Source organism: Linepithema humile, chromosome 4 (genome assembly GCF_040581485.1).
Source record: "Linepithema humile isolate Giens D197 chromosome 4, Lhum_UNIL_v1.0, whole genome shotgun sequence".
Taxonomy (NCBI): domain Eukaryota; kingdom Metazoa; phylum Arthropoda; class Insecta; order Hymenoptera; family Formicidae; genus Linepithema; species Linepithema humile.
Window position 1 is genome coordinate 22,072,156 of NC_090131.1, and position 24,621 is coordinate 22,096,776.

General features: G+C 30.2%; 4 protein-coding genes and 1 long non-coding RNA gene across 15 annotated transcripts; 1 reads left to right on the forward strand and 4 right to left on the reverse strand.

The window, feature by feature from the left end:
* Positions 1 to 708: 708 nt before the first annotated feature.
* On the reverse strand, positions 709 to 5,679 carry LOC105670805 (cytochrome P450 4C1-like). Of its 3 annotated transcripts, none has more exons than XM_012364527.2 (12): positions 5,521 to 5,679; positions 5,130 to 5,221; positions 4,538 to 4,718; positions 4,060 to 4,169; positions 3,632 to 3,722; positions 3,056 to 3,250; positions 2,828 to 2,894; positions 2,570 to 2,696; positions 2,351 to 2,432; positions 2,129 to 2,241; positions 1,788 to 2,025; positions 709 to 1,397 (listed from the first exon to the last, which is right to left on the reverse strand). In XM_012364527.2, exons 3-12 carry the CDS (start codon positions 4,707 to 4,709, stop codon positions 1,057 to 1,059), a joined length of 1,536 nt encoding a protein of 511 aa, XP_012219950.1. In that variant the 5' UTR covers positions 4,710 to 4,718; positions 5,130 to 5,221; positions 5,521 to 5,679; the 3' UTR covers positions 709 to 1,056. The 3 variants fall into 3 exon arrangements, with proteins under 3 accessions (XP_012219950.1, XP_012219964.1, XP_012219958.1); XM_012364541.2 differs by having other exon boundaries at positions 5,115 to 5,221; XM_012364535.2 differs by lacking the exon at positions 5,130 to 5,221.
* Positions 5,680 to 7,103: 1,424 nt separating this feature from the next.
* LOC105670853 (uncharacterized) lies at positions 7,104 to 7,518 on the reverse strand. The gene is made up of 2 exons (XR_010889651.1): positions 7,393 to 7,518; positions 7,104 to 7,254 (listed from the first exon to the last, which is right to left on the reverse strand). It is a non-coding gene; the product is annotated as an uncharacterized lncRNA (long non-coding RNA).
* A 36-nt stretch (positions 7,519 to 7,554) lies between these two features.
* On the forward strand, positions 7,555 to 17,101 carry LOC105670835 (uncharacterized). The gene is made up of 5 exons (XM_067352872.1): positions 7,555 to 7,675; positions 8,712 to 9,001; positions 9,210 to 9,641; positions 9,700 to 9,964; positions 10,448 to 17,101. Exons 1-5 carry the CDS (start codon positions 7,621 to 7,623, stop codon positions 10,759 to 10,761), a joined length of 1,356 nt encoding a protein of 451 aa, XP_067208973.1. The 5' UTR covers positions 7,555 to 7,620; the 3' UTR covers positions 10,762 to 17,101.
* LOC105670793 (tRNA methyltransferase 1) lies at positions 10,907 to 19,244 on the reverse strand. Its single transcript, XM_067353904.1, has 12 exons — positions 19,012 to 19,244; positions 18,327 to 18,445; positions 17,974 to 18,141; positions 17,698 to 17,814; positions 17,312 to 17,506; positions 16,960 to 17,157; positions 16,729 to 16,877; positions 14,224 to 14,455; positions 12,024 to 12,503; positions 11,579 to 11,785; positions 11,287 to 11,435; positions 10,907 to 11,162 (listed from the first exon to the last, which is right to left on the reverse strand). Exons 2-12 carry the CDS (start codon positions 18,396 to 18,398, stop codon positions 11,120 to 11,122), a joined length of 2,010 nt encoding a protein of 669 aa, XP_067210005.1. The 5' UTR covers positions 18,399 to 18,445; positions 19,012 to 19,244; the 3' UTR covers positions 10,907 to 11,119.
* A 925-nt stretch (positions 19,245 to 20,169) lies between these two features.
* Positions 20,170 to 24,614, reverse strand: Trm1 (tRNA methyltransferase 1). 9 transcript variants are annotated; one of them, XR_010889634.1, is made up of 7 exons: positions 24,487 to 24,614; positions 22,505 to 24,130; positions 21,561 to 21,710; positions 21,070 to 21,147; positions 20,770 to 20,986; positions 20,519 to 20,686; positions 20,170 to 20,448 (listed from the first exon to the last, which is right to left on the reverse strand). XR_010889634.1 is itself a non-coding variant. In XM_067352867.1 (2 exons), the coding sequence occupies exon 2, from the start codon at positions 24,091 to 24,093 to the stop codon at positions 22,510 to 22,512; it is 1,584 nt and encodes a 527-aa protein (XP_067208968.1). In that variant the 5' UTR covers positions 24,094 to 24,130; positions 24,487 to 24,614; the 3' UTR covers positions 22,246 to 22,509. The 9 variants fall into 9 exon arrangements, 1 of the variants encoding a protein (XP_067208968.1); XR_010889636.1 differs by adding an exon at positions 24,328 to 24,409 and having other exon boundaries at positions 20,770 to 21,147; positions 24,487 to 24,597; XR_010889635.1 differs by adding an exon at positions 24,228 to 24,409 and having other exon boundaries at positions 20,770 to 21,147; positions 24,487 to 24,597.
* Positions 24,615 to 24,621: the final 7 nt, after the last annotated feature.

A 24,621-nucleotide genomic window follows, 5' to 3' on the forward strand; every position in this document is an offset into this window, starting at 1 on the left:
TAGACCAATCAATTTCCTTATGCTTATGCGTTATGCTTTATGTAAAAGCTTGTGCTCTCGGCTTAAAGATGGAAAAGTTCTTTGTCTTGATTGGTCAAATTTCAATTTTCAATGTGTGGTCTGATACGGGCATAAAGGCTATAGCAGCATGTCACATAGAAAATTAGCCAAATGATTACCTTACGTTTTCAAGAATACTCGACTGTGATTAGCCAATTTGCTTACTATTTACGTTTTTCTATGCGGCATGACTCTAAGCATTAACGTATTTCTATGACGTATTTCTATGACTATTTTCAAAACAATTAACCTATAAAATCGTTGGTTTTTAGTATTACTTTTATATCTATAATTTGTATTGTAATATATATTAGTCTATATAAATTTATCATATATTTTACTGGCAGATACAAAGTGCTAAATCTTATTGCAGGTAAACATCAAAAATCTAGATAGCAGAAAATATACAATCAGCATACAATACGCATAAAAAATTATATTTTTGCTAAAGAGATTTATTGATATTTAATTTGATTTAATATCGTTAATTATATATCTTTTAACTTAGATTGTTTATTGTTTCTTGTTGGAAGTATTTTTTCCGCTTTAGATATTGCTCTCAAAAAGAGATGGATTTCAGAATACATTCAAGAAAATTGTAATTGCATAGTATAGTTATAATAATATGTAAAACAAATATAAATAAAATTACGTATATATATATATATATATTTAAATGTAAAATTAAAATAATAATTCATACATTAAGGTCTTAATATTAAATAATGTAATTTCAGATTATAATAATAAAAATCTAAACATATATGCTAATTGATCATATATTGATTGATCAATTTTAGATATTTTAGATATATATAACTACAGGAAACAACATACAAATTTTGTAAGTAACAGCACACATGTCCAAAATACATCCAAAGGAGATACATCCAGAGGACGTTGTCCCAAAACTGTCTTCAGGATATCCTCTGGACATGCTGTGCTGTCTGAGAGAAGTTATAAAGACTATTATAAAAAAATATGCTAATGAATTAATTATGTCTTTGATGTAAAATGTATAAGTACTTCTTCGATCGGTCGTAAAATAAGTGAGCCGCCATAGTGAATTGTCTCAAACGTTTTTACACTTTTGACTCTCCATTTTCTAAGAATAGCTGTTAACACAGTTTTCTCTTCTAGTAGAGCAAATCTCTGACCGATACAGTTTCTCGGGCCAGCGCTAAACGGTACATAAGCATATGGATTCCTATTTTTTGAATTTTCTGGAAGGAATCGATTCGGATCAAACTTTAATGGGTCTGGCCAAACTTCCGGATTCCGGTGCGCTAATATAATTGCCAAGGTGACATCAATATCTTTTGGAAGTGTATGATCACCTAAAATAAGGTAATTAATATGAATTTTTTTAGAAGATTTGACAAATTTTACCAATGTAAGTGTTTTTATAATTTAAAAATAAAACTTTTAAATCAAGAGAAAAAGTCAAAAAGTAAAAAACATTTTTAACGGATTTTAAAAATTTTTCTTTACTTTTCCACTTTTTCTGATAATTTAAATTTCTATAATAAATTATCTATAATTATCTATAATATTAAATATAAAATTATCAATCTTTAAATCAAGATTGTATTTGGCTTTTGATAAACAAGATAAAATATCTCTAAAGATATTTTTTTATTCCAAGCGCTATATTTAACTGCAATTGAATTTTTTTATCGCTGAATTTTTTAAGATTTTTTTTCTTAATTATGAGAAAAATGTCTTACCTATTTTTACATCTTCTGCTAATTTTCTTGTAATAACGGGTACACTTGGAAAAATTCTGAGTGTTTCCTTTATAACTCTATCGAGATATTTTAATTGTGACAGCTCTTTCACTGTGGCTGGTATCTCTGAATCTTTAAAAACTTCATCGAGTTCTTCGTGAACTTTTTCTTGATGCTCGAGATTATTACCCAAACAAAAGAGCACCCAGGTTATCGCAACCGCAGTTGTGTCGTGACCCTTTATTATTATTTTCTTATTATTTTATGGTAACACATACCTATGGTTTACTACTTAAATTATTATTGATAAGAAAAAATTTTACATTAAATTTTAAACTCACCTCGAACATGAATGTGTCGACCTGTGCCCTTAATTCGTCATCGGTTAACGGGAAATCATCTTTTTCGTTTTGATCTAATAATAGATCTAGAAAGGCTTTTCTCTTACGTTTACCTAACAAACAATGTAACAAATTTTACACGCATGAAAGATATTCACGGTTAACGAAATACATGTGGCGGTAATAACACACAAATTATAATTAATTTAAATTATAACACACCTATGTCAAACTCATTGTCTTCGGTTTCTGGTTTTGCATACTCCTTTTGCGATTGACGTGTAATTTTCTTTTTTTTTATCACCTATAATTTGCCATATAATTCTTTGTTAACTCGAAATTGCTTCGAACAAAACAGCATATATATGTAATTTAGCTCTGATGATGTCTTATAATGTATACTTATATGTATATGTATAATTATAGGCGTTTCTGGCATACCTCTTTCGTAAAACCATGCAATATGTTAAGTACTGATTTATATTCTTTTCCTGCAGGCATTGAATGAAAGAACCAATCTATCCAATACCATGGTCGAAATAGACGGTCGAGTGTTAGTATAGAGGTCCTAAAAATATAATTAATGTCAATTGATGTAATTGCATCTCTGTGCCAGAATACTTAAATAAAATTCAACGTTAATTTTTAACGGAAAGTTTTAAAAAATTATAAATTATTAAAAAGTTTTTTTAAACTAACCTATGTACTATTGAAGTATATGGAGTCACAACTTCTTGAGCATGTATATTCACGCCCATTGCTGTTTCTATTAAATAATGATTAACATTGTTAGTAACTTGTATCATTTTATAATACTACAATTATTAAAAATTAACACTTATAACTCGCAAATAATTCAGTTAAATTAGTTATTACATATTTTGCCAAATATTTTATATTACAGATAAAAATACGAATATATATTACCGCAAATAACATCGAGAGCAACATTGATAGCAAAGGGAAATATATTAATAGCTTTCCCTGGATTTTTTTCCATTTCTTTCTCGAGGCACTTTGTCATGATCTCTGCTTTTTCGGATAGGATCACGGCAAATTGGTCCAATATGCTAAAGTGGAATGTTGGCCCAATTAGTTTTCTATCGTGGAACCATTGTGTTCCTGAAGCAGCATTAATACAAATAAATTTACATTGTACAAATATTGCAAAAGTTAAAAGAATATAATTATAAAGCAAGTTAAAGGATAAAAATAGCATCAGCGTCTTATCTTCGATTTTGTTTCGCCTTTTTTAAAGCAGCAGAAAATTTTTTTTTGTGTATCAGGAAATTAATATCAATTTGTTAAGTATTAGCATGGTAAATAGAAACATAAAAAATTTTACCAAATTTTATAAATATTTTAGAACATAGCATGATCATTATGCAAATAAGTATTCAGAAATGACTATATCTCACGCAAAATACCTAATTAAATACATTCCAATTTTACTTTTAGTAAAACATTAAAAGTAACCGTGTGAAAATTTCTTTACACACTTACCTGTAGAGGTGAGAAGTCCGTTGCCCAACCAAGGTCTCAGCAAATCATATGTTGTTCCTTTAGTGATATTTGTAGTACTGGGGAAAATAATCTGTAAATATTTTAAAATATACACATGTACATGTACGTATGTGTCTATACTTTAATAAACATTATTTTCTTTTTGTATAAAAGTTAAGTTTAAAATATTATATATATTAATGTTTGAATGTTATAATATTTTAAACATGACTTTAATACGAAAAGCGAATAATTATAATTAGATTATCAAATGTGAATTATATAAAACGCATAAATAAATATAACACGGAAATAAAGTTTCATTAATAATTATTCTAAGTAGTCTAAAATATATTTAAGCATTATAATTATTACCATTTTTACATACATTTGTCGTTTATATTAGCAACATATTTTTTATTTCTTACCTCTAAATATTCGGGCTTATACACATTGATAAACGGCTGAGTTCCAATCCAATTTATAAATATCCCATCTTTAAACTTATCTAAGAATGAGCAAAACCACTTTGTGCGTTCTAGAAAGAAACAATTACATTTACAAATATTACAAATTATATTGCGTAATAAATAATTTCGGACTTTCGAATAGATAATATTGTTTTTTACGCAGCACGTTTAAAAAATCGTGAAACAGGCGAAACTCGATTTGATAAACGAATAATTAAAATAATTTACATGTCAATCAAACTGCATTTTGTCCGATAAAAAAATAAACAGTTATTTGAAAAATCCAAAATGACTTGTTACCAATATTAATCTAAGATAAATAGCCAATGTTTGTGTCTTAAATTTTATGCGACAAATAACACTGATAAAAAAATAGAAATATAGTAGTGCGTAGAATGAGTAAAATAGTAGGTAGTATTTTATAAAAATTTTTTACCATATTCCGTCAGTCTCATTAATACAAGCGACTCTCCAACGAAAGGAAGTGAGTCCACTGCAGGAATGTTTCTAAGTTTTCGTCGAATAACATAGTAACGATATACTATTGATATAATCGCGGATATTCCAACAACGCCCAGAGTACATAGTATTAAAAAAATAAAATCCATTCTTGTAACCTGTTAACACATTAAATTAGTTCAAATTACTAAATATCTATATTATTATGTTTATTGAAATAGATAACATTTTTATCAAAAACATCGATGATAACACACTGATTTATAACACTCATTTGTTGCAGAAATATGAAATAGAAACAAATATGATTGTACGAATCATCACTTGAGAAAATGCTATCAGTGAAAATTATATCAGCGAAGTCTTAATTAGTAATAATTAAAATGTGCGATATAAAATCCAAAATTAGTAAAAAATAAATTTATATTGCAGGAAATAAAATTTTGAGTCAGATAAACATTGCTTTTTTTACGTAAAATATCGAAAATCATCAAACTTTATTTAATGCGATTCAGATTTAATTTTAACGATTTTAAATAATTTTAAATAATTACATATAAATTTATTACACTTTGTACACACGAATCTCTGCTTGCACACGAAATCTTGATTCACCTTGCTGTTTGAGTACTCACAACATTTGTAAGATTTCAACTGGCAACTGTTTGACAGATACGTTACAATACATATAAATATTCGGTTTATCAGTGAAGCATTTTATCTTGAACGTGCACTTTGATACAATTCAAAAAAAAGTACGACATATCACATATCATGATAAATATGACATAGCACATATCATGATATATATGACATAGCACATATTATGATAAATATGACATTTCATATACCATAGTAATACAATTAAGCAAAACTATCACACACATCACAATAATAGTTGAAATAAACAGATAATGAAATGCACTTTAATCAAACTTTAAAACGCAATGCTTTACGAACCTGCTTCCTTTTTCCTCGATCCAAGATTCTATTGCAGAATAAAACTATAATGTCTACACTTTACCGCACAAGTCTCTCCTCTCTTTGCGTTACGTAATCCTGTAATTAAAAGTACTTATATAATGAATAAGCGGATCAATTTCATCGTTATTCACCAACAAAACCCTGGTATTTATGTTGACCAACCTTTTATATTGACTCCAAATGCGATAAAAACTACTACTTTGCATTTAGTGCCGATAACGTACGTTTAAACACACTATATATTTAAAACAAGATAAAAGTATTTTCTCTTTATTTCACTTGTGAGATGTAATTTCTATTTGCCACGTCTCACATAGAATATAATATAATCGCGTAATGTATTTTTGCGATCACCTTCATTCCGCTGATAATCGCAATTATTTCCCGTTAAGCCGGTTACAATATAATACATCATAAATCCTTTATCCTTGTAATCCTTACTTCAAATTTCACACGCTGCGGAAAATGATTATGTAATTAATCCAGTAATGATGCAAACATACAGATGTCCATTTGCCATTCTATTTTTCAGAGAAACCGTCAAAATAAGTTGCTTTTTATAACGTTTTATTATAGCAAATACGTAAATACTGTTTTATTCAAATAAATATAGGTAATTAAAAATTCTTAATGAAAAATCAGACATTGTATAGGACGTTATGCGATTAATTGAATGCACGTGATTGTTCCGATACTAAATAACATGCGAAAAAAATGTTTTTTTTTTTCACTGTTTATTGTCAGCAAGCAAGCAAGATGCAAAGTGAGGAGTGAATTAGCAAATTCACAATAGGAAAAGCTTTATAAGTGGAAAAATAAATGTAAATATATTTCACAATGAATTTTAAAATCACGTTCAGTTATAAGTGAGAATGAATCATTGGCAAATTGTGCAATATCATTGTGTACATAACGTTTATATATTTATTAAACTGATATTTAGATCTCATGATATTTAGATCTCAATCATAATAAGGTGCACAACGTCTTTGATACTCCGCCAATATGGCATTCATTAATATCTATATATGTGTATTTGATCCAAGTATAAATCTGGCATATTTAAGAATATTCAAATATATTCGAAAACAAATAACTGCACTGATTATACATATAAGACCTTTTTAACTCATTCTGATCGCCACTTTACTTATATGCAAATTTGCACCTTTTCGCCATAAACGCATTGTAATAATTTAAATGAGTTTTTGAACAAAATAATTTATAAGATCTTTGTAGAAAAAAAAAATTGTACAATATTTTATTAACGTGCAACTGTTATTACAGATATAAACAAGATGAAGGGGCTAATTAAGGCTCAGTTATTGTCGAACCAGCGTGGCTCAATGATATTGCATTTGACAGGCGGCAAGGTAATTGGCATGGTAGACGGAAGAGATGTGGGTAGAAATTCTCCAGGCCACAAGTGAAGAGCGTCTACGAGCAACAATCCAACCAGAACACTGCGCAATAAGGGCGTGAAGACATTCGAGAGTCGGCTTTTGCTGACCTTCTGCGGCCAAACGAACACGAGTCGGGAATCGCCTATAGAAAGCTCATTTATGTTTTATGTTATTTATTTTATTTTCCCTCGATTATATTACAAGTTGCATTGTGGCCGATACCGGATGTTTTTCTGCAATTATCTTATCTATATAAGTATTATATTATGAGCGTAGAAGGGTTCTCACAAAATATTGACATTGATTGCTGTTAATGGAGAGAAATGTTCATTTTATATCAGTTTTTAAGAAAAGAATTTATCTTGAAAAGTGCATCAAACTGTAGAGGGAAGCAATGCCCGCTTGCGTTTGATACATAAAATAAGTTTTTTGAATGTGTCCACACCTGTATCACGGCGAATAATGGATGAAGTAACGCGGTGTGGACAGACACCGGCCGGTGCGCTAAAAATTCCATCACCGACGTAAGTTTTTCTCTTTCGATAGCTGAATACTCGACCCCGCCTCTGTAATGCGCGACATGCGAATTTTTCCTCCCAATTCGCAGTGTAAACAGATCCAGTAAAGGTGCTGCCGAAACTCTCTTGGAAAGAAGTGCTCGTTACGGTTACTAATGAAAAATCGTCGTCGTCCCCATCCCGGCGCGTTATCGGCTCGTCTAATTTGCTGTAAATATTTTAACTACTTAACAGGTGCAATTCATTAAATATAGATCAACCTTAGCACATCTCATAAATATTGGGACATTCTTTAAATTTCAAATAATCCGATAATATTTTGTGTTGATCTTTAAAATGCTATTTTATACAATTGTTCTAAATAAGACTTAATTAACAAATTTAAACATTAAGCATAATATTAAAATATTAAAAAGTTGAAGCATTAATTTTTTTATAAGACAAATAGGTAATAAATATATCAAATAGTAAGATATTACCTGTAACGATAAATATGCGTTCGATAATATGTTACGTGAGTCAATCGCATGATTGTTTGTTAATAATGTTTGTTAATCATAATGTTAAAAATTGTAACGCATTCTATAACTTCTTACTCTTCGTTAATCCTAGTAGAAACATCTTGTCTCGTTTGGCACTCCAGATTTTAAATAATTCTGATAACCTTTATTTTGACGTTTGCGACAATTTGAAAAAATATGTTACTCTATACATCGTCTCGAAGCATCGTAATACTTATTTATGTGCACTAGTTGATAAATAAAAGCGCTAAAAGAAGAATTTGCTTAGAATATACAAATGTATCAAATTTCTTTTGTTTTGTATACTCGATCTCAATGCATAAAGGTTGATCCATATTTATTACGACAGCTTATAATAATTAAAATATTAAAAACCCTAGAAACTGTAGATTCTTTGATTTATCAACGCTGTCAACGCCGATCTTCGGCAGAAGCAAATTACTATATCTGCTCTTTTGTGTTCAAATTCGAAAGTTACAAGTAAATACAACCCACGGATCTAATATCCGTGCGAGCAATCTTATCATTGTATTTCGGGCATAATCAGATTCATTGAAATGTCAATCAGAACCAGTGAGTAGGTTAATTAATTGCCGATTCACTGTTTATTATATGATTGTACAAGTTAAAAAAAATAGCACTTAATTTTGAAAATTGTTGGAATTAATTTCAATTAAAATTAGAATAAAAAACTGACTAATATAATTTTTGTTATACGTTTACAGCTATCGACTCGCCTTTGGCGAACGTCGCGTCGGAAATCGAGGAACGTCGATGCAATCTACTCGGCCGCCGTAGAGATCTCAGGAACAAAGTCACCACGATGGAACGCTCCATCCCAGCTTTATTAGCGTACAACATGTGGATGGCCGAACAAGATTGCCGTGACACACCGTATCACAAAGTGCGAGAGATCATGAACAAGTTTTCACCGCAGCCGGATCCCGCTGACAGACTCCTTGCCGAATTGAGAAACACAGTCGATGATCTTCACCAGGAAACTGCACAGTTGCATGTACGGCACACGATTGACATTCAACGATAAGAATCTGGGTAAATTTTGCCAGTGTGCTTTTTATAGCGCGATAACGCTATCCGCGGTTTTAACGCATTATCGTTACATAAAGATTCTTGCAGATTAAAAATAAAAGGGTCGCGTAAATGATAACTTGTGCTATTGAAATTTATTCTTAGAGTTTGTGATGAATTCTTTGTTGTTGCAGGATAAGATTATAGACACGGATGTACAATTAGAGGAAGCTGGAATGAAGCTGGAATCCTTGGAACTGGCTAACAGGGAAATGGAAGAGAAACTGATGGGATTGCAAAATGAAGTGCGAAGACACAGTACACCCAGTCTACATTCCATCCATTCCGAAGATCTAATATGCCTGAAGAAAATTCGTCAGCTTGCCGAAGAAGAATTGAAGCTGAAGAACTGCATTAAAGAATTAGAAAGCAAAGAAATCACTTATAGACGACATATGGACAAGTTACTATCCTGCAAGAAATTCCAACGAGATAGCAAAAAACTTAAAGAATCCATGACGAAAAACGTGCGAGAATCGAAAGGAACTAGAAGAGAGCAATATTCGCTGGAAGATCGCAAATACAACGTAACAAGAAAAAAATATGCTCTTAAGGATAAAGGACGAGTAAGTACTAAGAATATATAGATAACATTCATTTTCTTCCGTGTTTATTTTAATTTAGGCTTGTTGCACGTGTGCAACGTCCGTAACATTAACCGGTTACGAGGAAACATCAAAGAAATTTGAAGCGTGTGAAGAATTCTGTTCATCACTTTCGTGCTGTGTTCCACTGGATAGTCGCGCACCATGTGCAACCACGAGTCAATCGCGCGATTGCAAAGCATGTTACAAATCTTGCAAACAGATATCCACTGCTATAGTAAAATCCAAGTCTCACTCGCCGAAATCTCCTTGCGAATCTTTATTTGCTATCACCTCGAAAACAGGTACGTATTCACGGTTTTGTATATCAATTTATTATATTACATATATGTCCCAAAAGTTATAGAAAAAAGTATATATATAAATATAATTTACAATTATACCGATTTTTATATTATATAACTTTTATGTATAGAGCGTCCCGTAATTCACGAATCAAAATATTACAGCATAAAAGTTCTCAAAAAACTAAATAAAAAAGTTCTTTATGATTTTTCAATCCAAGCGGTCGCTTATCCGTGAATCACTAATGCTGTCATATGCACAACTTAGGAAGCAAACGTTAAATTATACAGTTTTTGATTGGCCAGTTTTAAATCCACATATTTCAAAAACTATTGCTTGGATATTTTAATTCGGATTACCGTAATATTTTGATTCATATATTACGGGACACCCTGTATATATCTTTTCGTATAATTGATGTGCACATATAAAATAAATCAACACATAAATAAAAAAGTAAAAATATACACATAAATTTTCAGATGTACCGCAATCACTCAAACAATTAACACTATCTTCTGTACCATGTAACCCTGGTAAAACATGCAACGAATGCATGCAAACTCCTGCTGCTTGTAAACAAATTATTAGCTGCAAATGCGATTGTGAAGGAAAGTGCGCACGCAAATTTTCGACTGCACCATGTGATTGTAGTATAAAATCGTTAGACAAGTCTTATCGATTGGCAACATCAAGAATGCTACGTTCTGGATCGGAAGTAGATGACAGTAACAGCGATGAGGAATTTTGCGAGTGTTGCTCTTGTGGTTGCGGAGGCAGCGAAACTTCATCATAGCAATATAAGATCTTAAGATTTATCAATTAATAAATGTTCGCTCTAAAGTTATTTTAAATATTATGCAAATCTCTTTATTTTAACACACAATCAAGTTGTATCAATTTATGCAAAACATTCATATTTCATAAATTACTGATAAGAGTAAAATATCAAGTTTTTTATTAGAATATACAGAAATTTATAAATATACAGAAACTCTAATATTTATAAAAATATTATCTCTACGATGCATACAAAGCAACTAATAATATTAATTATATTTTAAAAATATTTTGAAAATATATACTCTAGTGCAAAATAATTAATATAGAAAACACATAGGTATATTAGCTTATATTTTGACTTGCTTATTCCTTCAGAACGGAATGCTGAATGGGTAATAGGGACTGTCATTCGCGCTAAAAATAAAAAAAAGAGAAAACATTGATTCAATATTCAATACAATTACCATCTTATATTTTATATTATTTCTATGAAATGTTACTTTTATAGATAATAATGATAAACGAATTAAGTTCTTACCCAATTAATGGACAGATTCTTCCATTGCAATCGAAGCTGTCGATATATGCGATATCTTCGGGTGAAAGGTTAAAATCAAATACCTCACCGTTTTGAGCAATTCGTGATTTAGTAACTGACTTGGGAATAACTATATGGCCACGATCCAACTATAAATAATATTTACAATTTTATATTAACATATCAAATTATTAATTATCTTAAATATTATAAATTTGAAAATGTTTAAAATTATGTTCAATAGATTTGATTTATTAGAAAATATGCATATTAATATTTGTGAAAGGTATACCTGATAACGAATAAGTATTTGTGCAGGTGTTTTATTATATTTTTGTCCGAGTTCAATTAATTTTTTGTCTTCCAGCAGCTTTGGATCATCTGGCTTGGCCCATGGCCTATCTGGCGATCCGAGTGGACTATATGCCGTGATAAGAATGCCTTTTCCTTTACAAAAGTCTGACAATTTCTTCTGCGTTAAGTACGGATGGCATTCGACCTAAAATGATACATAAATGATGAAGATCTCTGCTATGAAGGTAACACTATATATATTTTTATTTTTTATTCTGTACAAATAAAAAAAAGTTAACAGAATTTTGTTACACGATATAAAACTTCTAAAAACAAAATTTTACTTTAACTATGAATTAATATAATATAGAATTTGATTATGTTGGATTAAAAGTTAATTTTTCAAAAAGTTTCTTTTTCAATTATTGCCATTTTTTATTTACCTGATTTGTAACTGGTTTGACTTTTGCACTCTCAAGTAGTCTAGTAATTTGTTCGGAATTAAAATTACTGACTCCAATGTTTTTTGTCAGACCTTTAGAAAGCATATCTTCCATAATCTTCCAAGTATCGACAAAATCTACGTCACTCAAAGCGACGGTACCATCAGGATTTGTAGGGAAAAGAGGTCCACCCTCTTTATACCCAACTGGCCAGTGAATTAAATAGAGATCTATGTAATCAAGACCAAGATCAGCCAACGTTTGTTTGAGGGCCGGTTCAACCAGATCAGGCCTGTGGAAAGTATTCCATAACTTGCTGGTTATAAACAGATCCTCTCTCTTAACGACACCCTCCGCGATTTTCGCCTGGACAGCAGCACCAACTTCCTTCTCGTTGCCATAAACGTGAGCACCGTCAATATGTCTGTAGCCAATATCGATAGCATCTTTCACAGCTTGGATAACTTCTCCTGCTTTAGACTGAAATAAAATTGAGTCAGATTTAGACGATAATTTTTTGAGATTTTTGGACTTTTTTCAATTCTTCAATAAAAATTTCACAGTAATCTAATCACAATTTTTAATTTAATCGATGAGACATTTAATATTTAACGGAATTCTTATCATACTTCAGAAAATTAAAATAAAACATGATACTCTATAATTGAAAATTTATCTTGTAAAATTCTATTTTCTAAATTTAAAGAATATACTGTAAAATAATAAATCATATGATTGAAGTGCTACCTCAACAATATTGTATATTATATAACGCGCGCGATTTAAATTGCTTAACTTAGAATATGCTGTATTATCATTAATGGCGTAACATATTTGCACTTCAGTGTTGATAAAACTGTAACGAAGGTGATAACAAAGTAACACAAATTAGGGTTTAATTAAATTTATGAATATATGATATTTATCGTTAGATAAAAATTATACTAATTACTAATATGATATTTATCGTTAGATAAAAATTATACTAATTACATATTAAAAAATTTTACATATAAATATTACACACTAAATTGTACAGAAAAAATTTTATTGATAGATTGTTTTATTGATTTGCTTTGCAGATTTCATCGAAATAATTCTGTGATATAAATGATTAATTCGCAAAATTCAACAAAAGAAAAAAAAAACATGCAAAGAAACCAAATAACATGTAATGAAAAATAAGTAATAAACATATAAAAAAATATTATGAAATGAATATATATTATGAAATAAAATACAAGAGTCATGCAAGAGATAGCTTATTAAAACGTATCTTTTTTTTCTTCTATTTTATGCTTTTAGTTTTTTCAATCTAAATACAGCACTGTTTAAAACAATTACGTAGCAGTTATGCGTTCATAGTGTTGCGCCTGTGATAACCTTCAGTCGATCGAGTGTTTCTTACACAACAGCCATAAAAGATTATAAAATTTTATAATTTATCTATTTATAATGTATTTGCAATATTTGAAAGTTAAAGCATTAGATTGCAAAACGCAATATCAATATTCAAACAAAATTGTCATACGCTGCAAGATTAGACACTTAATTATTTTCATATCTTTTAATGGCGTAAAACGTTGTTTTTCTGTATGCTATTTGCGAATTAATTGTTTATATCATAGAATTGTTTCGACAAAAAGCAAAGCAAATCAATAGAACAATCTATCGATGAAACATTAGATTGAATATCAGGGACAATATACAATACATTTAAGTCTTGAATAAACATGTGTGGTAAGGATTTATGAAATTCGATTTTATATGTTCATGATCAAATATAAGTTTAAATTTTTTTTTATTGTAACAGTAAATTGTAATAGATAAAAAATATAACTAATGTTTCAGTTTTGATTTCATTAGCCAATTAACAACCGCGTTTTCTATTATATTACCAACATAAAATCGCACACTAATTGCATATTCAACAGTTCTGCAAAACTGTTTGCTTTTCTTATCATACTCAACGTCGACAAAGAATATCATTTAACTTATCATTTAACTGTGAATGCGATGAAACAAGGACGTCATTCATATAATAAGTTTCTATTTTCCACAAGTGAACGAAATAATGTTTGTAGATTAGTTTTTTACGCAAAACTCGACCTGATAACAAAATTATATGCGTCAGAATAAAAAGAAAAGTTTGAAACATTGCGAAAGGTTAATGAAATGCTGCGAGATATGAGAAACTTGCCTTCCACGTGCCCAGACCAAAAATTGGTACTTCATTGCCATTGTAGAACTTGGCTTTCGGTGTTTTCAGAACCATTTTTATGTCACACCGCCGTTGATCGACTACGCAGCTTAAGATTCGGCGACAACTGTCACAAAGAATGCAACTCCTGTGACAAACTCCGAGCAGTGCTGTACACGCCGGCAGTTTTACTGAGTTCCTCTTATAAACGTCCCCCACCAAAGACCGGATTCAACGGACAAAATCGATCTTGCTCGAATTGTAATCGCGCGTCTTTGTGTTAGTGTTAGCGGAAAAAAGCCGGTCGTATCTCAAATCTATTTTTACAATTTATCAAAACAATATTTATTTTGAATACAAATATTTACAAGTTCTGCAATCTCAATTCTAACCTTAATTCTAACCTTAATTGTAACCTCTATTCTCGTCATGTTTTAATATCTAAAATTAATGTAGGCCTGAATATTGCATGTGTAGAAAATTTGCCGTTTTACATTCGTAAAAGAAAACTTTGGAAAAATGTTAATTGTTTTTGGATTTGCAGAGTATGCGTCACAATCGTTGCATAACAACAAGGTTACTGATTATATGATCATACAATGTAGTAGTGTCCATAATATGTGACTCAAATGACTGAGCAATGCTTGCTAAATTTATCAGTGGCAATCCGGCACCATGGAAAGTTACAGAAACCGTTTAGGACATTTAGAGCAATGAATCAAACCCTTGAGGACTCTACAGGAGAACAGAGTTTTATTCATAATGATATCTCATCTAATGAAGCCAAATAAAGTGGATCAACGATTTTTGTAATGGACACAAGAAGTGAATTATTCTTTTTAATTACTGTAATAATTATTCTATTTGCTGTAAAGATTTTATATTTTTCCATATATTTATCAAATTTTATTATCCAAAAACAATATAAGAAATTTGCAGTATTTTGAGTTATTATTAAAGAAACTTTTTTAAAAGAAAGTTGATAAATACTTTAATTTTTTATTTAATAATTGAACTGTCAATTCTTAAATAGAATAGTGGAGCGTTAAGGAAAAGAATATTTAAGGAACACTACAAACTTAAAGCAATATCACATGTGGCAGTAGCATACAAGCAAAATATTAATTTTTAATTACATAAATTGATATCTTATATGCCAATATATTTTTAGACATATAATTATTGATAAAAACTTATTAATCACTGTACGTATCATAACTATTGTTCTTTTTAAGAAATAAATGAATAATAATATACATAATCATGTGTTTGAAGAACATAGAAAAAAGTGGGTAAATCAAGAAAGTGTATTCTTTTATTAAAATAACAAATCTGATAGATTTTGATTTTAAAATTATTATTTGAGACTTAATCATTAGAAATATTAGTACATAAAGCACTAATAATTAAATAGCAAGCTTTCTCTGAAGAAAGATTGATCAAAATTTGGCGCAGGAAATGAAACATCTTACATAACGAAAGCTGTGCAAATTTTGCTAAAATTAGATTAAGTGGTATTTACACAAACAAGCAATATAGTTTGTAATGTGAATGACTTCATAAAATTGTTATAATTTTCTAAATTCGATGTACCCAGAACGAAACGTTTTAAAATATCATTTTCACCTTTTAAAATTTTTATCATAATTTATGCTGAATATTGAGGCATGCATCTTAAAACACTAGATTAAAACGCGTTTTACCTCTGACGTGAGGCGAATAAGCCGAACAAAAATTTAATCGTGCCTTACAATGATCTTGGCCAAGGCCTTGAAATTTTCCGCAACGTTCAATAACTCCAATTGGCTAGACCAAGGGTCGAGCAGGCATCAACTAATGTCGTGGGAACATGTACTTTTAAAGGGGATCCTAATATGATTATCGATGTTATGACTTGTTTCCTGTTGCCTAAGTTCGATAGATTCGCAATGTTCTCTGATTGCAAATTTCAAAAAACACTATTAAACCATAAAGCATTTACTATAATTATCATTTTTTACAATTTATTTGTATTTGCGATTTATTGGGAAAAAAGAAAACTGTTAAAGTTTTTAAAAATGAGTTTTTTAACTGTATTTCAAGTGTATGTAATTAAAATAAGTATCATGCATATCTCATTCTGTAAAGCTTATTTTTACATATTTTGTTCTTATATATAATGTGTAATATAAAATCAGACATTTAAAATGGAATGTTGAAGGGATAATACTTCAAATGCTGCGCTCTGTAACATAAAAATCAAAGAAAAATTGTTAGAGACAAATAAAACCATAAACTCGCGAATAGTTAATAAATTAGACAAACTAAATTTTTGTTATTATTTCTTAATATACAATATTCAAAGAATTAAAGGATAAATAGTCTAATAAAGTAATTTAAAAAAGTAATTTTTAAAGTTTAATTTAAAAAGTCTGCGTTTGAAATCAATTCAAGTGTTGAATAAAAGAATAAAAATGCTTGGAAGGAGATAAAATAAATGTAAATCCTGTAAATTATGATACTTACGGAGTAAAGCCTGCTACTCTATCTCCAGTGCCGAGTTTTCGGATAGCGTTCATTTCATCGAGTGTTAAAGAAAAGTCAAATATTTCCATGTTCTGTTTAATTCGATTTTTAGTTACCGACTTTGGTATTGGCGCAACTCCATGTTGATACTGTAAGAGTGAATTGTAACATATATATATGCGTAGAGTTTTAATTATGTAAAAAAGCTTCATAGTTTTTTTTATTACATACCACATATCGAAGCGCTACTTGCGCAGGAGTTTTATTGTATTTTTGTGCAATTTGCAGCACCACGGGACTATCTAATCTATTTTTAACACCTGATGCATTTCCAGGTTGTCCCAAAGGAGAATAACCAGTTACCGTAATATCATGTTTCTTGCAAAAATCTACTAATTTCTCTTGGTTCACATTTATATTAACTTCGATCTATGTCAAAATTCCTTGATATTAATAATAAGTCACGTCAAGCTTCTCAAAATATTAACGAACGAAACAAATACAAACGATTTAATCAGTTAAATACTGTAAAAACTGATAGGAAGTGTGATAATTATGAAACAATTTAGACATTAACGCATACCTGATTGTTAACTGGCGCAATTTTGGCAGATTTAAGTAGGCGGCTTATTTGTTCAGAGTTAAAATTGCTGATTCCGATACTGCGAGTTAATCCTTGGTTAACGCACTCTTCCATTCCCCTCCATGTTTCCAAATAATCAGTATCCGATCCCACAATGTCTCCATTAGCTTTTGTAGGCCACGGATCATCTCCATCCTAGAAAAGACCTTTTAAATAAATATCATGGAAATATAATAATGCAGCTATTTGTGTTTCTTACCTAAATTGTTATTCTTGCTCAATTTTATAATTTTTCGTACTTTATGAAAAGCGTGTAACTTTTGACACTTGGTCCAGTCAACAAAAATAAACAAATTACATATTTCTTGTGATTGCTTTATGCTTACCTTGAAAGCAAATGGCCAATGAACCAAATAAAGATCTACATAATCTAAACCAAGATTAGCCAGTGATTGTTTGCAGGATGGAACAACGAGTTCCTCCTTATGGAAATTATTCCACAACTAGAAAGAATCAAAAAACAAATATTCATTTAATTAAATAATTATAATTAAGTATTAATGGTACAGCAAATGCCTATTTTTTTTAATTTATTGAACTTTTAAAGGATAAACAAGATTCTAAATATTTAAATTGTATTTAATGCTATATTTTGATCTGACCTTAGTAGTAATAAATAGATCTTCCCTCGTTACGGTACCATCATTGATTTTTTCACGCACAGCTTCTCCAATTTCTTTCTCATTGCCATAAAAGAAAGCTGTATCAATATGCCGATATCCCAAATCTATCGCATCTTTAACAGCTGTTTTCACTTCTCCCCTCTCGGACTATTTTTTGCAATAAAAAAAAAAGAGAAAATATAATTGTACATATTAATATCTTAATCGAAGATAAAAGCTAAAAAATTCCGAGTTATATTATACATTTTGATTTCAAATAAAATACGCACAAGTGTTTTGATTGTAATTTTTATGCGCAATCATCGCTCGTTCGATTGCTAAAAAATACTTACTTTGTAAGTGCCGAGACCCAACATCGGCATTTTATGCCCGTTAGAAAACGTAACTGTCGGAATTTGAGCCATTGTGATTTTTGATAGGTGCTCAGAAATTCAAGAGCCGGAATAAATAACTGTAACAAAACTTCAAGTTGATTAGTGAGTGATTAGGTAACTTTTAAATGTGACATTCAATATCGTAAATATGTGATTCTCGAATCGAGAATGCAAATTATTGCGATAAAAAAACACATTAAACTCTTATTTTATGTAAAACACTCTTAAACCGTTTATTATTAAGAACCGATTTTTCCAACGTCTTGAAAAGCTGCCTCTTTCCAACTTCTTGAAAAAATCGGTATTCCACCAATTACCTATTAATAAATATTAGTCCTTACTCAGTGGTTGGAATATCAAGTAAAATTACCTATCATCACTTGGTGATCGCAACGCTCGTGAACATTATCTATCTTTCTTTAACTTTCGATGAAAAACAAAGATAAAATGATTCCACAAGCGTTGCGATCGCCAAGTGGAATGTACTTTAAGAAGTTGAAACAACCGGACCAAACAAATTAAACGAATATACCATTTTGTAAAAGCGAGAATATTATTGATTTACCGGAAATGCTTGAAACCGTCCAAAATTAGATAATTTGTCTCATTTCCCGTTAAGTATGACACTAAAAATTTTACATACCTATGCGTATTAATATCCACTCTGGATTACAGCTGACTGCAACTAAAGTTCTACGCTGTGCCTACGTGTAGCGACTGTTCCTGTTATTCAACGTTATGCTATTTATTCAATGGATATTATATAATCCGCTATAACTCAATCATCGTACAAGTTTTCTTATCAATTGGCAGTAAAAAGTGACGCTTTATAGAGAAAGCGAGATAATGATTGATAAAAATTATAACCTAGTCATTATTTGCAATCATTTATTGATCATTTATACAAGGTGTCCTAAAACAACCTAGTAATTTTAGCAGGGGCGTATTTAACGTCGGTGCAACCGGTGCGATGCACCGACGGGCTCCGGGATCCGTGGGCCCCTGGTACGTGGTGAACATTTATGAATTTTTATGATTTTTTTTTTTTAATAAAGAATTATAAGGGAATAACACATTTTAAATGTGGCACTCAAATATTTTTGTATGAAAATACTCGCAATACTTGGGAACCGAAAACTGTGGGAGAACAAGAGAGGAACAAAATCTAATGATCAACTAGCGCTCGGAAAGAAGTGATTTGACTGTTTTATTTTATTTACACCTTGCACCGAAGCTTTAATGGTCTTAAGAACGCGTCTGAATTTTAGGTGTCCTAACTGTCTACTTTTTAGTGCAGAATTGATTTTTTCATAATTTTCCAGTTATAAACTATTAAAAGCTATTAAAAGAAGAGAAATTTTCACGAACTTTGGCTATTTTATTTATCACAAAATCTATAGACATTCAAATAAATAACAAAATTGTTTTTTAATTAATCTCAGAAAAAATTTTCTTAATAAAATTTTAATGTAAGGCTTAATAATCCAGACAGCACATAGATGTTTAATAGATGACTAAAAGATGCCCCACTAAAAGTTATCTTGTGGCTTTAACTTATAAGATATCTAAAAAAAAACGTCTAATTTTAAAAAATCTAAAAAAATATCTAATTTTAGACATCTTTTAGTCGTTTTTTAGTTTTATGTGTCTGGGAAGATTGCATTAAGCTTTATAAAGATAAAATAGAAATTAATATATATATATATATCGATGTTTTCCTTAAAGAAACTTGGACTCCAAATTGGTCAAAGAATCTTATTAACCACATCTGATGATTAAGATACTTTAGAATAACACTTACTATTTTTGCATCTTTTTTTACTAATTTTTCATACATCACATATCTAATCTTAGATTAGATAACTCACAGCGAGTAAATGTTGAAACATATGATAATAGTTCTTTAATGGTAAATTTTTAAACATGAAATCCATCAATGTCTAAAGAATATCCAATATTTTTTAAATGTTTTTAAAATGTCTTTTAAATACGGTTTTGTTTTTTTGAAAGAAATTATTGTAATATTCATGTATTTCTTTAAAACTCCAAATGGAAAGGATAGCCTTTACTTCCTTGACACCTGAAAATAAGAAATTGATTAATCAGCCGTTTGTAACTTGCTGTTAGGATTTCATAAGTAATCAATTTACTTTTTAAAATATGCGTCAAATTTGTCGATAATTATAATTTTCTCTGGAGTTAACTTGAAATAAAAAATGTTAATCCTGTTGATATTCTGTTCAACACGTTCCTTAGAGATAAAGATTGGTATGATATCAATGTTAATATATTTGTAACGTCGAATTCCTGTTAAAAAACTATGTTCTTGCTATTTATTATTATATTCGATCCAACATCATTGTCTCATATAAAACAATTAATATCTACTAATATATCTTACCAAAAATCTTAGAATAACTTGTGGAGTTTTTTGCTGTATTCAGTTCCAATGCTTAAAATTTCTGAAGCATAACTATTGAATCACCAGATTTAGCATAACTAGGCGATCCAAACATGCTATAAGCTGTGAACTATTGTACAGAATTTGTACAGAACTCTCTCAATTTCTTCTAATTTAGATTCGGATCGCATTCTATCTGATTCATTACTGGTTTTATCTGAGCAATCGATAAGATGCGATTAATCTGCTTGCAATTGAAATTGCTGAGTCAAATGCTTTTTCTTAAGCTTAATATCGTACATTCCTGTTGATGTAATCCTCTTGTCCAAACAGGGAATTGCTTTTCTTCTCGATTGGTTTTATTCCTTTGGTATTGTCCTAAAATGATTGTAATGTAAACGATGGCGATTTTCGTCATTTAACGTAATTCTAACTTGCTCTCTAATTGTGTTTGGAATACAAATTGCTGCATACTATATTTATTTGTTTTATCGCGTTCTTTTCTTAAACTCCTACTTTTACGCTCGATATGAAGCGACGAATCAGGATCTTTAGTGTTACAAATATATCGATAATGCAAAGATATGATAACGTCGACACTATTTGCAATCGTGATTGTGCATCTTTTCTTAAGAATTATTGCACATTATTATTATAGATTTGGAGATTGACTTTACCATATAAGACATACATACATTGCCGTTTATGAAATGTATTCCACAACTAAATATATCATTAATTTTATTAATATTTCGTAAATAAATCACGATGTAACAACGTAAACGATATACCTTCGTATGAAAAGATCTCCTCTTTTTATGATTTTTTTGCAAACTTCTTGCGTAAGGCTGATTTCCTTTTCATTTTGATATACATAAGCACAATCGAAATGTTGATATCCTACATCACATATAACTTGCTCAATGACCTTTGGAAGAATCCTAAAATAATATTAAAATTTTTTATTTTTGAGAGATTAGAAGATTAAAATGACTACAATCTTTAAATTTAACTAAATTTTTGATTAGAAAGATTTATTTTTTTAACCATTATAAGCTTTATTTAAGCGAGTATAATTTTACTAACAATCGCAAACCTTTGTATTATTATCAGTAAATTTTCTCTCGCCAATAAACTGACACCAATGATCCATTTTAATAAGTGAGTTAATTTTTTGTGCTTACTATGTATCAAGTTCAAGTACAAGAATCTTTATAATGACGCCAATGCAACAATTAATCCCAGAGAACCAATTTAGAATTGATATCGCATTACAATCGCTCTAGTTACACGAGTTGTTGTTTATTAAACGATGTGCAGGTTATGCACAAGTTGTGCAACTTGTTTTAATAAAAAATTTGTTTGAATAAAAAACACATATTTTTTATAATTTTTTCAATGTACTTTTTACTGTTTTTTCTTAACTTAGATATTATAATGGATGTAATTAACATTCAAATGCATAGACACAAGTAGTATTGTGGAATTTATAAAAAAATATCTTATTGAAAAATACATTTGCAATAATATAAACATTTCATATAATGATGTGATATACAAATATGTAAGAAATATAACTTATATATCTCTGTCGAATACAATTAATTTATGTATCAGCATATAGGCAATTTTATATATAAAGCTATCCAAAAGTTATTCACATATGTAACATTGTCTTCAATTTGTCAATTTAGAATTGTTCGAAATACAGCAAGTACAAATCATAGCTTCTTACGTTTATTATTCTATTTCCATTTGTTGTTCTGCCACAGCAGATTTCTTTTTGCTATTTTTATTCTGATTTCTCACTTTCTTCGAAACTTCCGTTTTATTTTCGAGATCTACTCTAGTTCTGGAACGAACACCAGGTCCCCAATTTACAGTGGGATTTTGTTGAAAGCGTGACAAACGTTTTTGCCGGGAAACTGGATTTGCGAGAGGATGCAAAACGAGGGAGATATCTGTCGTAAGCGATGCATTAAGTATCCGTGCAGCTGGGCTATCCTCAGCTAATTTCTCCCTCTTTACAGGATGCTTTTTTTCCCAAGTACGTACGATATCCCATATTACATCATTCGGCGCATTTGTTTTAATGGACAGTTTACACGCATGCGAATATGATACTTTATAGCCTGCATTCAATAACGCTGATCGAAACATCATCATTGGTGGAACGTGGCATCTAACTATGGACATCAAACGATCTAATTTATAATACAAAGGAATATCTAGTTCTTCATGTATTACAGTCAAAACACCTTCCATTCTTTTCCATGTACCCAATTCCGTACTCAAATTGCTTAGCAATCGCGATACAAATTCATAATCGTGCAAAGGACCCAACCATATTGGGCCTGCCATGTGTTGACGATGCTGACAGTATTTACATAGTTGTTCTATTGCAGGTGCATTTGGTAATTTGTAATTTTTCGGAGCTTTCTTCGTCACCAATGATTGGAAATGTATACTTTCACATCCATTACATTGATAGAGCATCCCCATTTTAGTGGCATTTTCTTTACACTTCTCGTGGCTTGTAAAGACCTGAACGAATACTCTAAGATAAAAATCCACGCTTATAGATAACAATGGTACTATGTACCTTCCATAGCGTCCTGCATAGGAGGCAATACATTGCAGTAATATTCTTAACGCTATCTCATGACAAGATTTGGATTTTATAGATATTGCTCCATATTTATAGTAACAAGTTTCCGATACACCAGCTAATACAGCCATATCAGTAGCTGTAACCAAAAGTATACCACCATTGGATACACACTGCACCGCTCCATCCAAATACTTTGAAGGACAACCATATGGATCTAAATCAACTGCATCAAAACGATTTCGCCTATGTTGATACATCAACAACGTAGCATCCTCATGATAAGGTGTTACCAAATTTTCAACTTTATTATGCACGACGTTTCGTCTAATGCTTTCTACTGCTTGTGCGGAAATATCATTGGCTACAATCTGTCGTACACCTTCCACTTCCTTAGCATATCGTATGCTGCGTAAGCCAGTTGCAGATAAAGCCTCCAATATAGTGATTCCCTTTAGATTCTCTGTGTTTTCTTCTGTATTGTGTAACGTACTATTTTTATCAGCTTTCTCCGACTTACTTGTTTTTATTCCATCCGTTGCTTTATTCCATCCGTTTGTGGCAAATAGTGACAGCACTGCTACACTAAGATCTCTATTGAACTCTTGAACTGGATTATAAAATACTTTCTCTTTAAACAATATCTCTGCTTTTCCTTCTTTTATGACAGGAGTTTCGTCAAGTTTTGGCTTCTTTATGCATTGCTCATCAGCCATATTATTTGTTATTAACTGCTATTAACGTATATTAACTCTGAAAAATATATAAAAATATATATATATTTATGTTTAGATGTAATAGAGAATCCTGATACGATAAATTATTTTTATAAAATCAAGAAAATGCTTACACACTTAAAAGTACTATATAATACTTATGTGGCACGTTTGACTTCAAGATATTTAATATATTTACTTGCAATAATTGAATAAACTAATAATTAGTCATACTTGTGCTTTACTCGCAGGATATTTTGAAAAGCATGGAAGATTTATGAAAGATTCACTCTGCGTTTGATGTATGATATACGATCTACGAAATGATATTCAATAGAAAAATATACTTTCTAGAAATTTAATCTTATACTATCTAAAAAATAAATATATTACCTAAAAAATAAATTTTCTCAATCGGATTAAACGTACATTGAGTGACAAATACAATGTGTACCATCTATTGTTGGGCAGCAAAGCTCCTCGGCAAATATTGCGGCTAAAAAGTGAAACTATAAGCTAAAACAAACA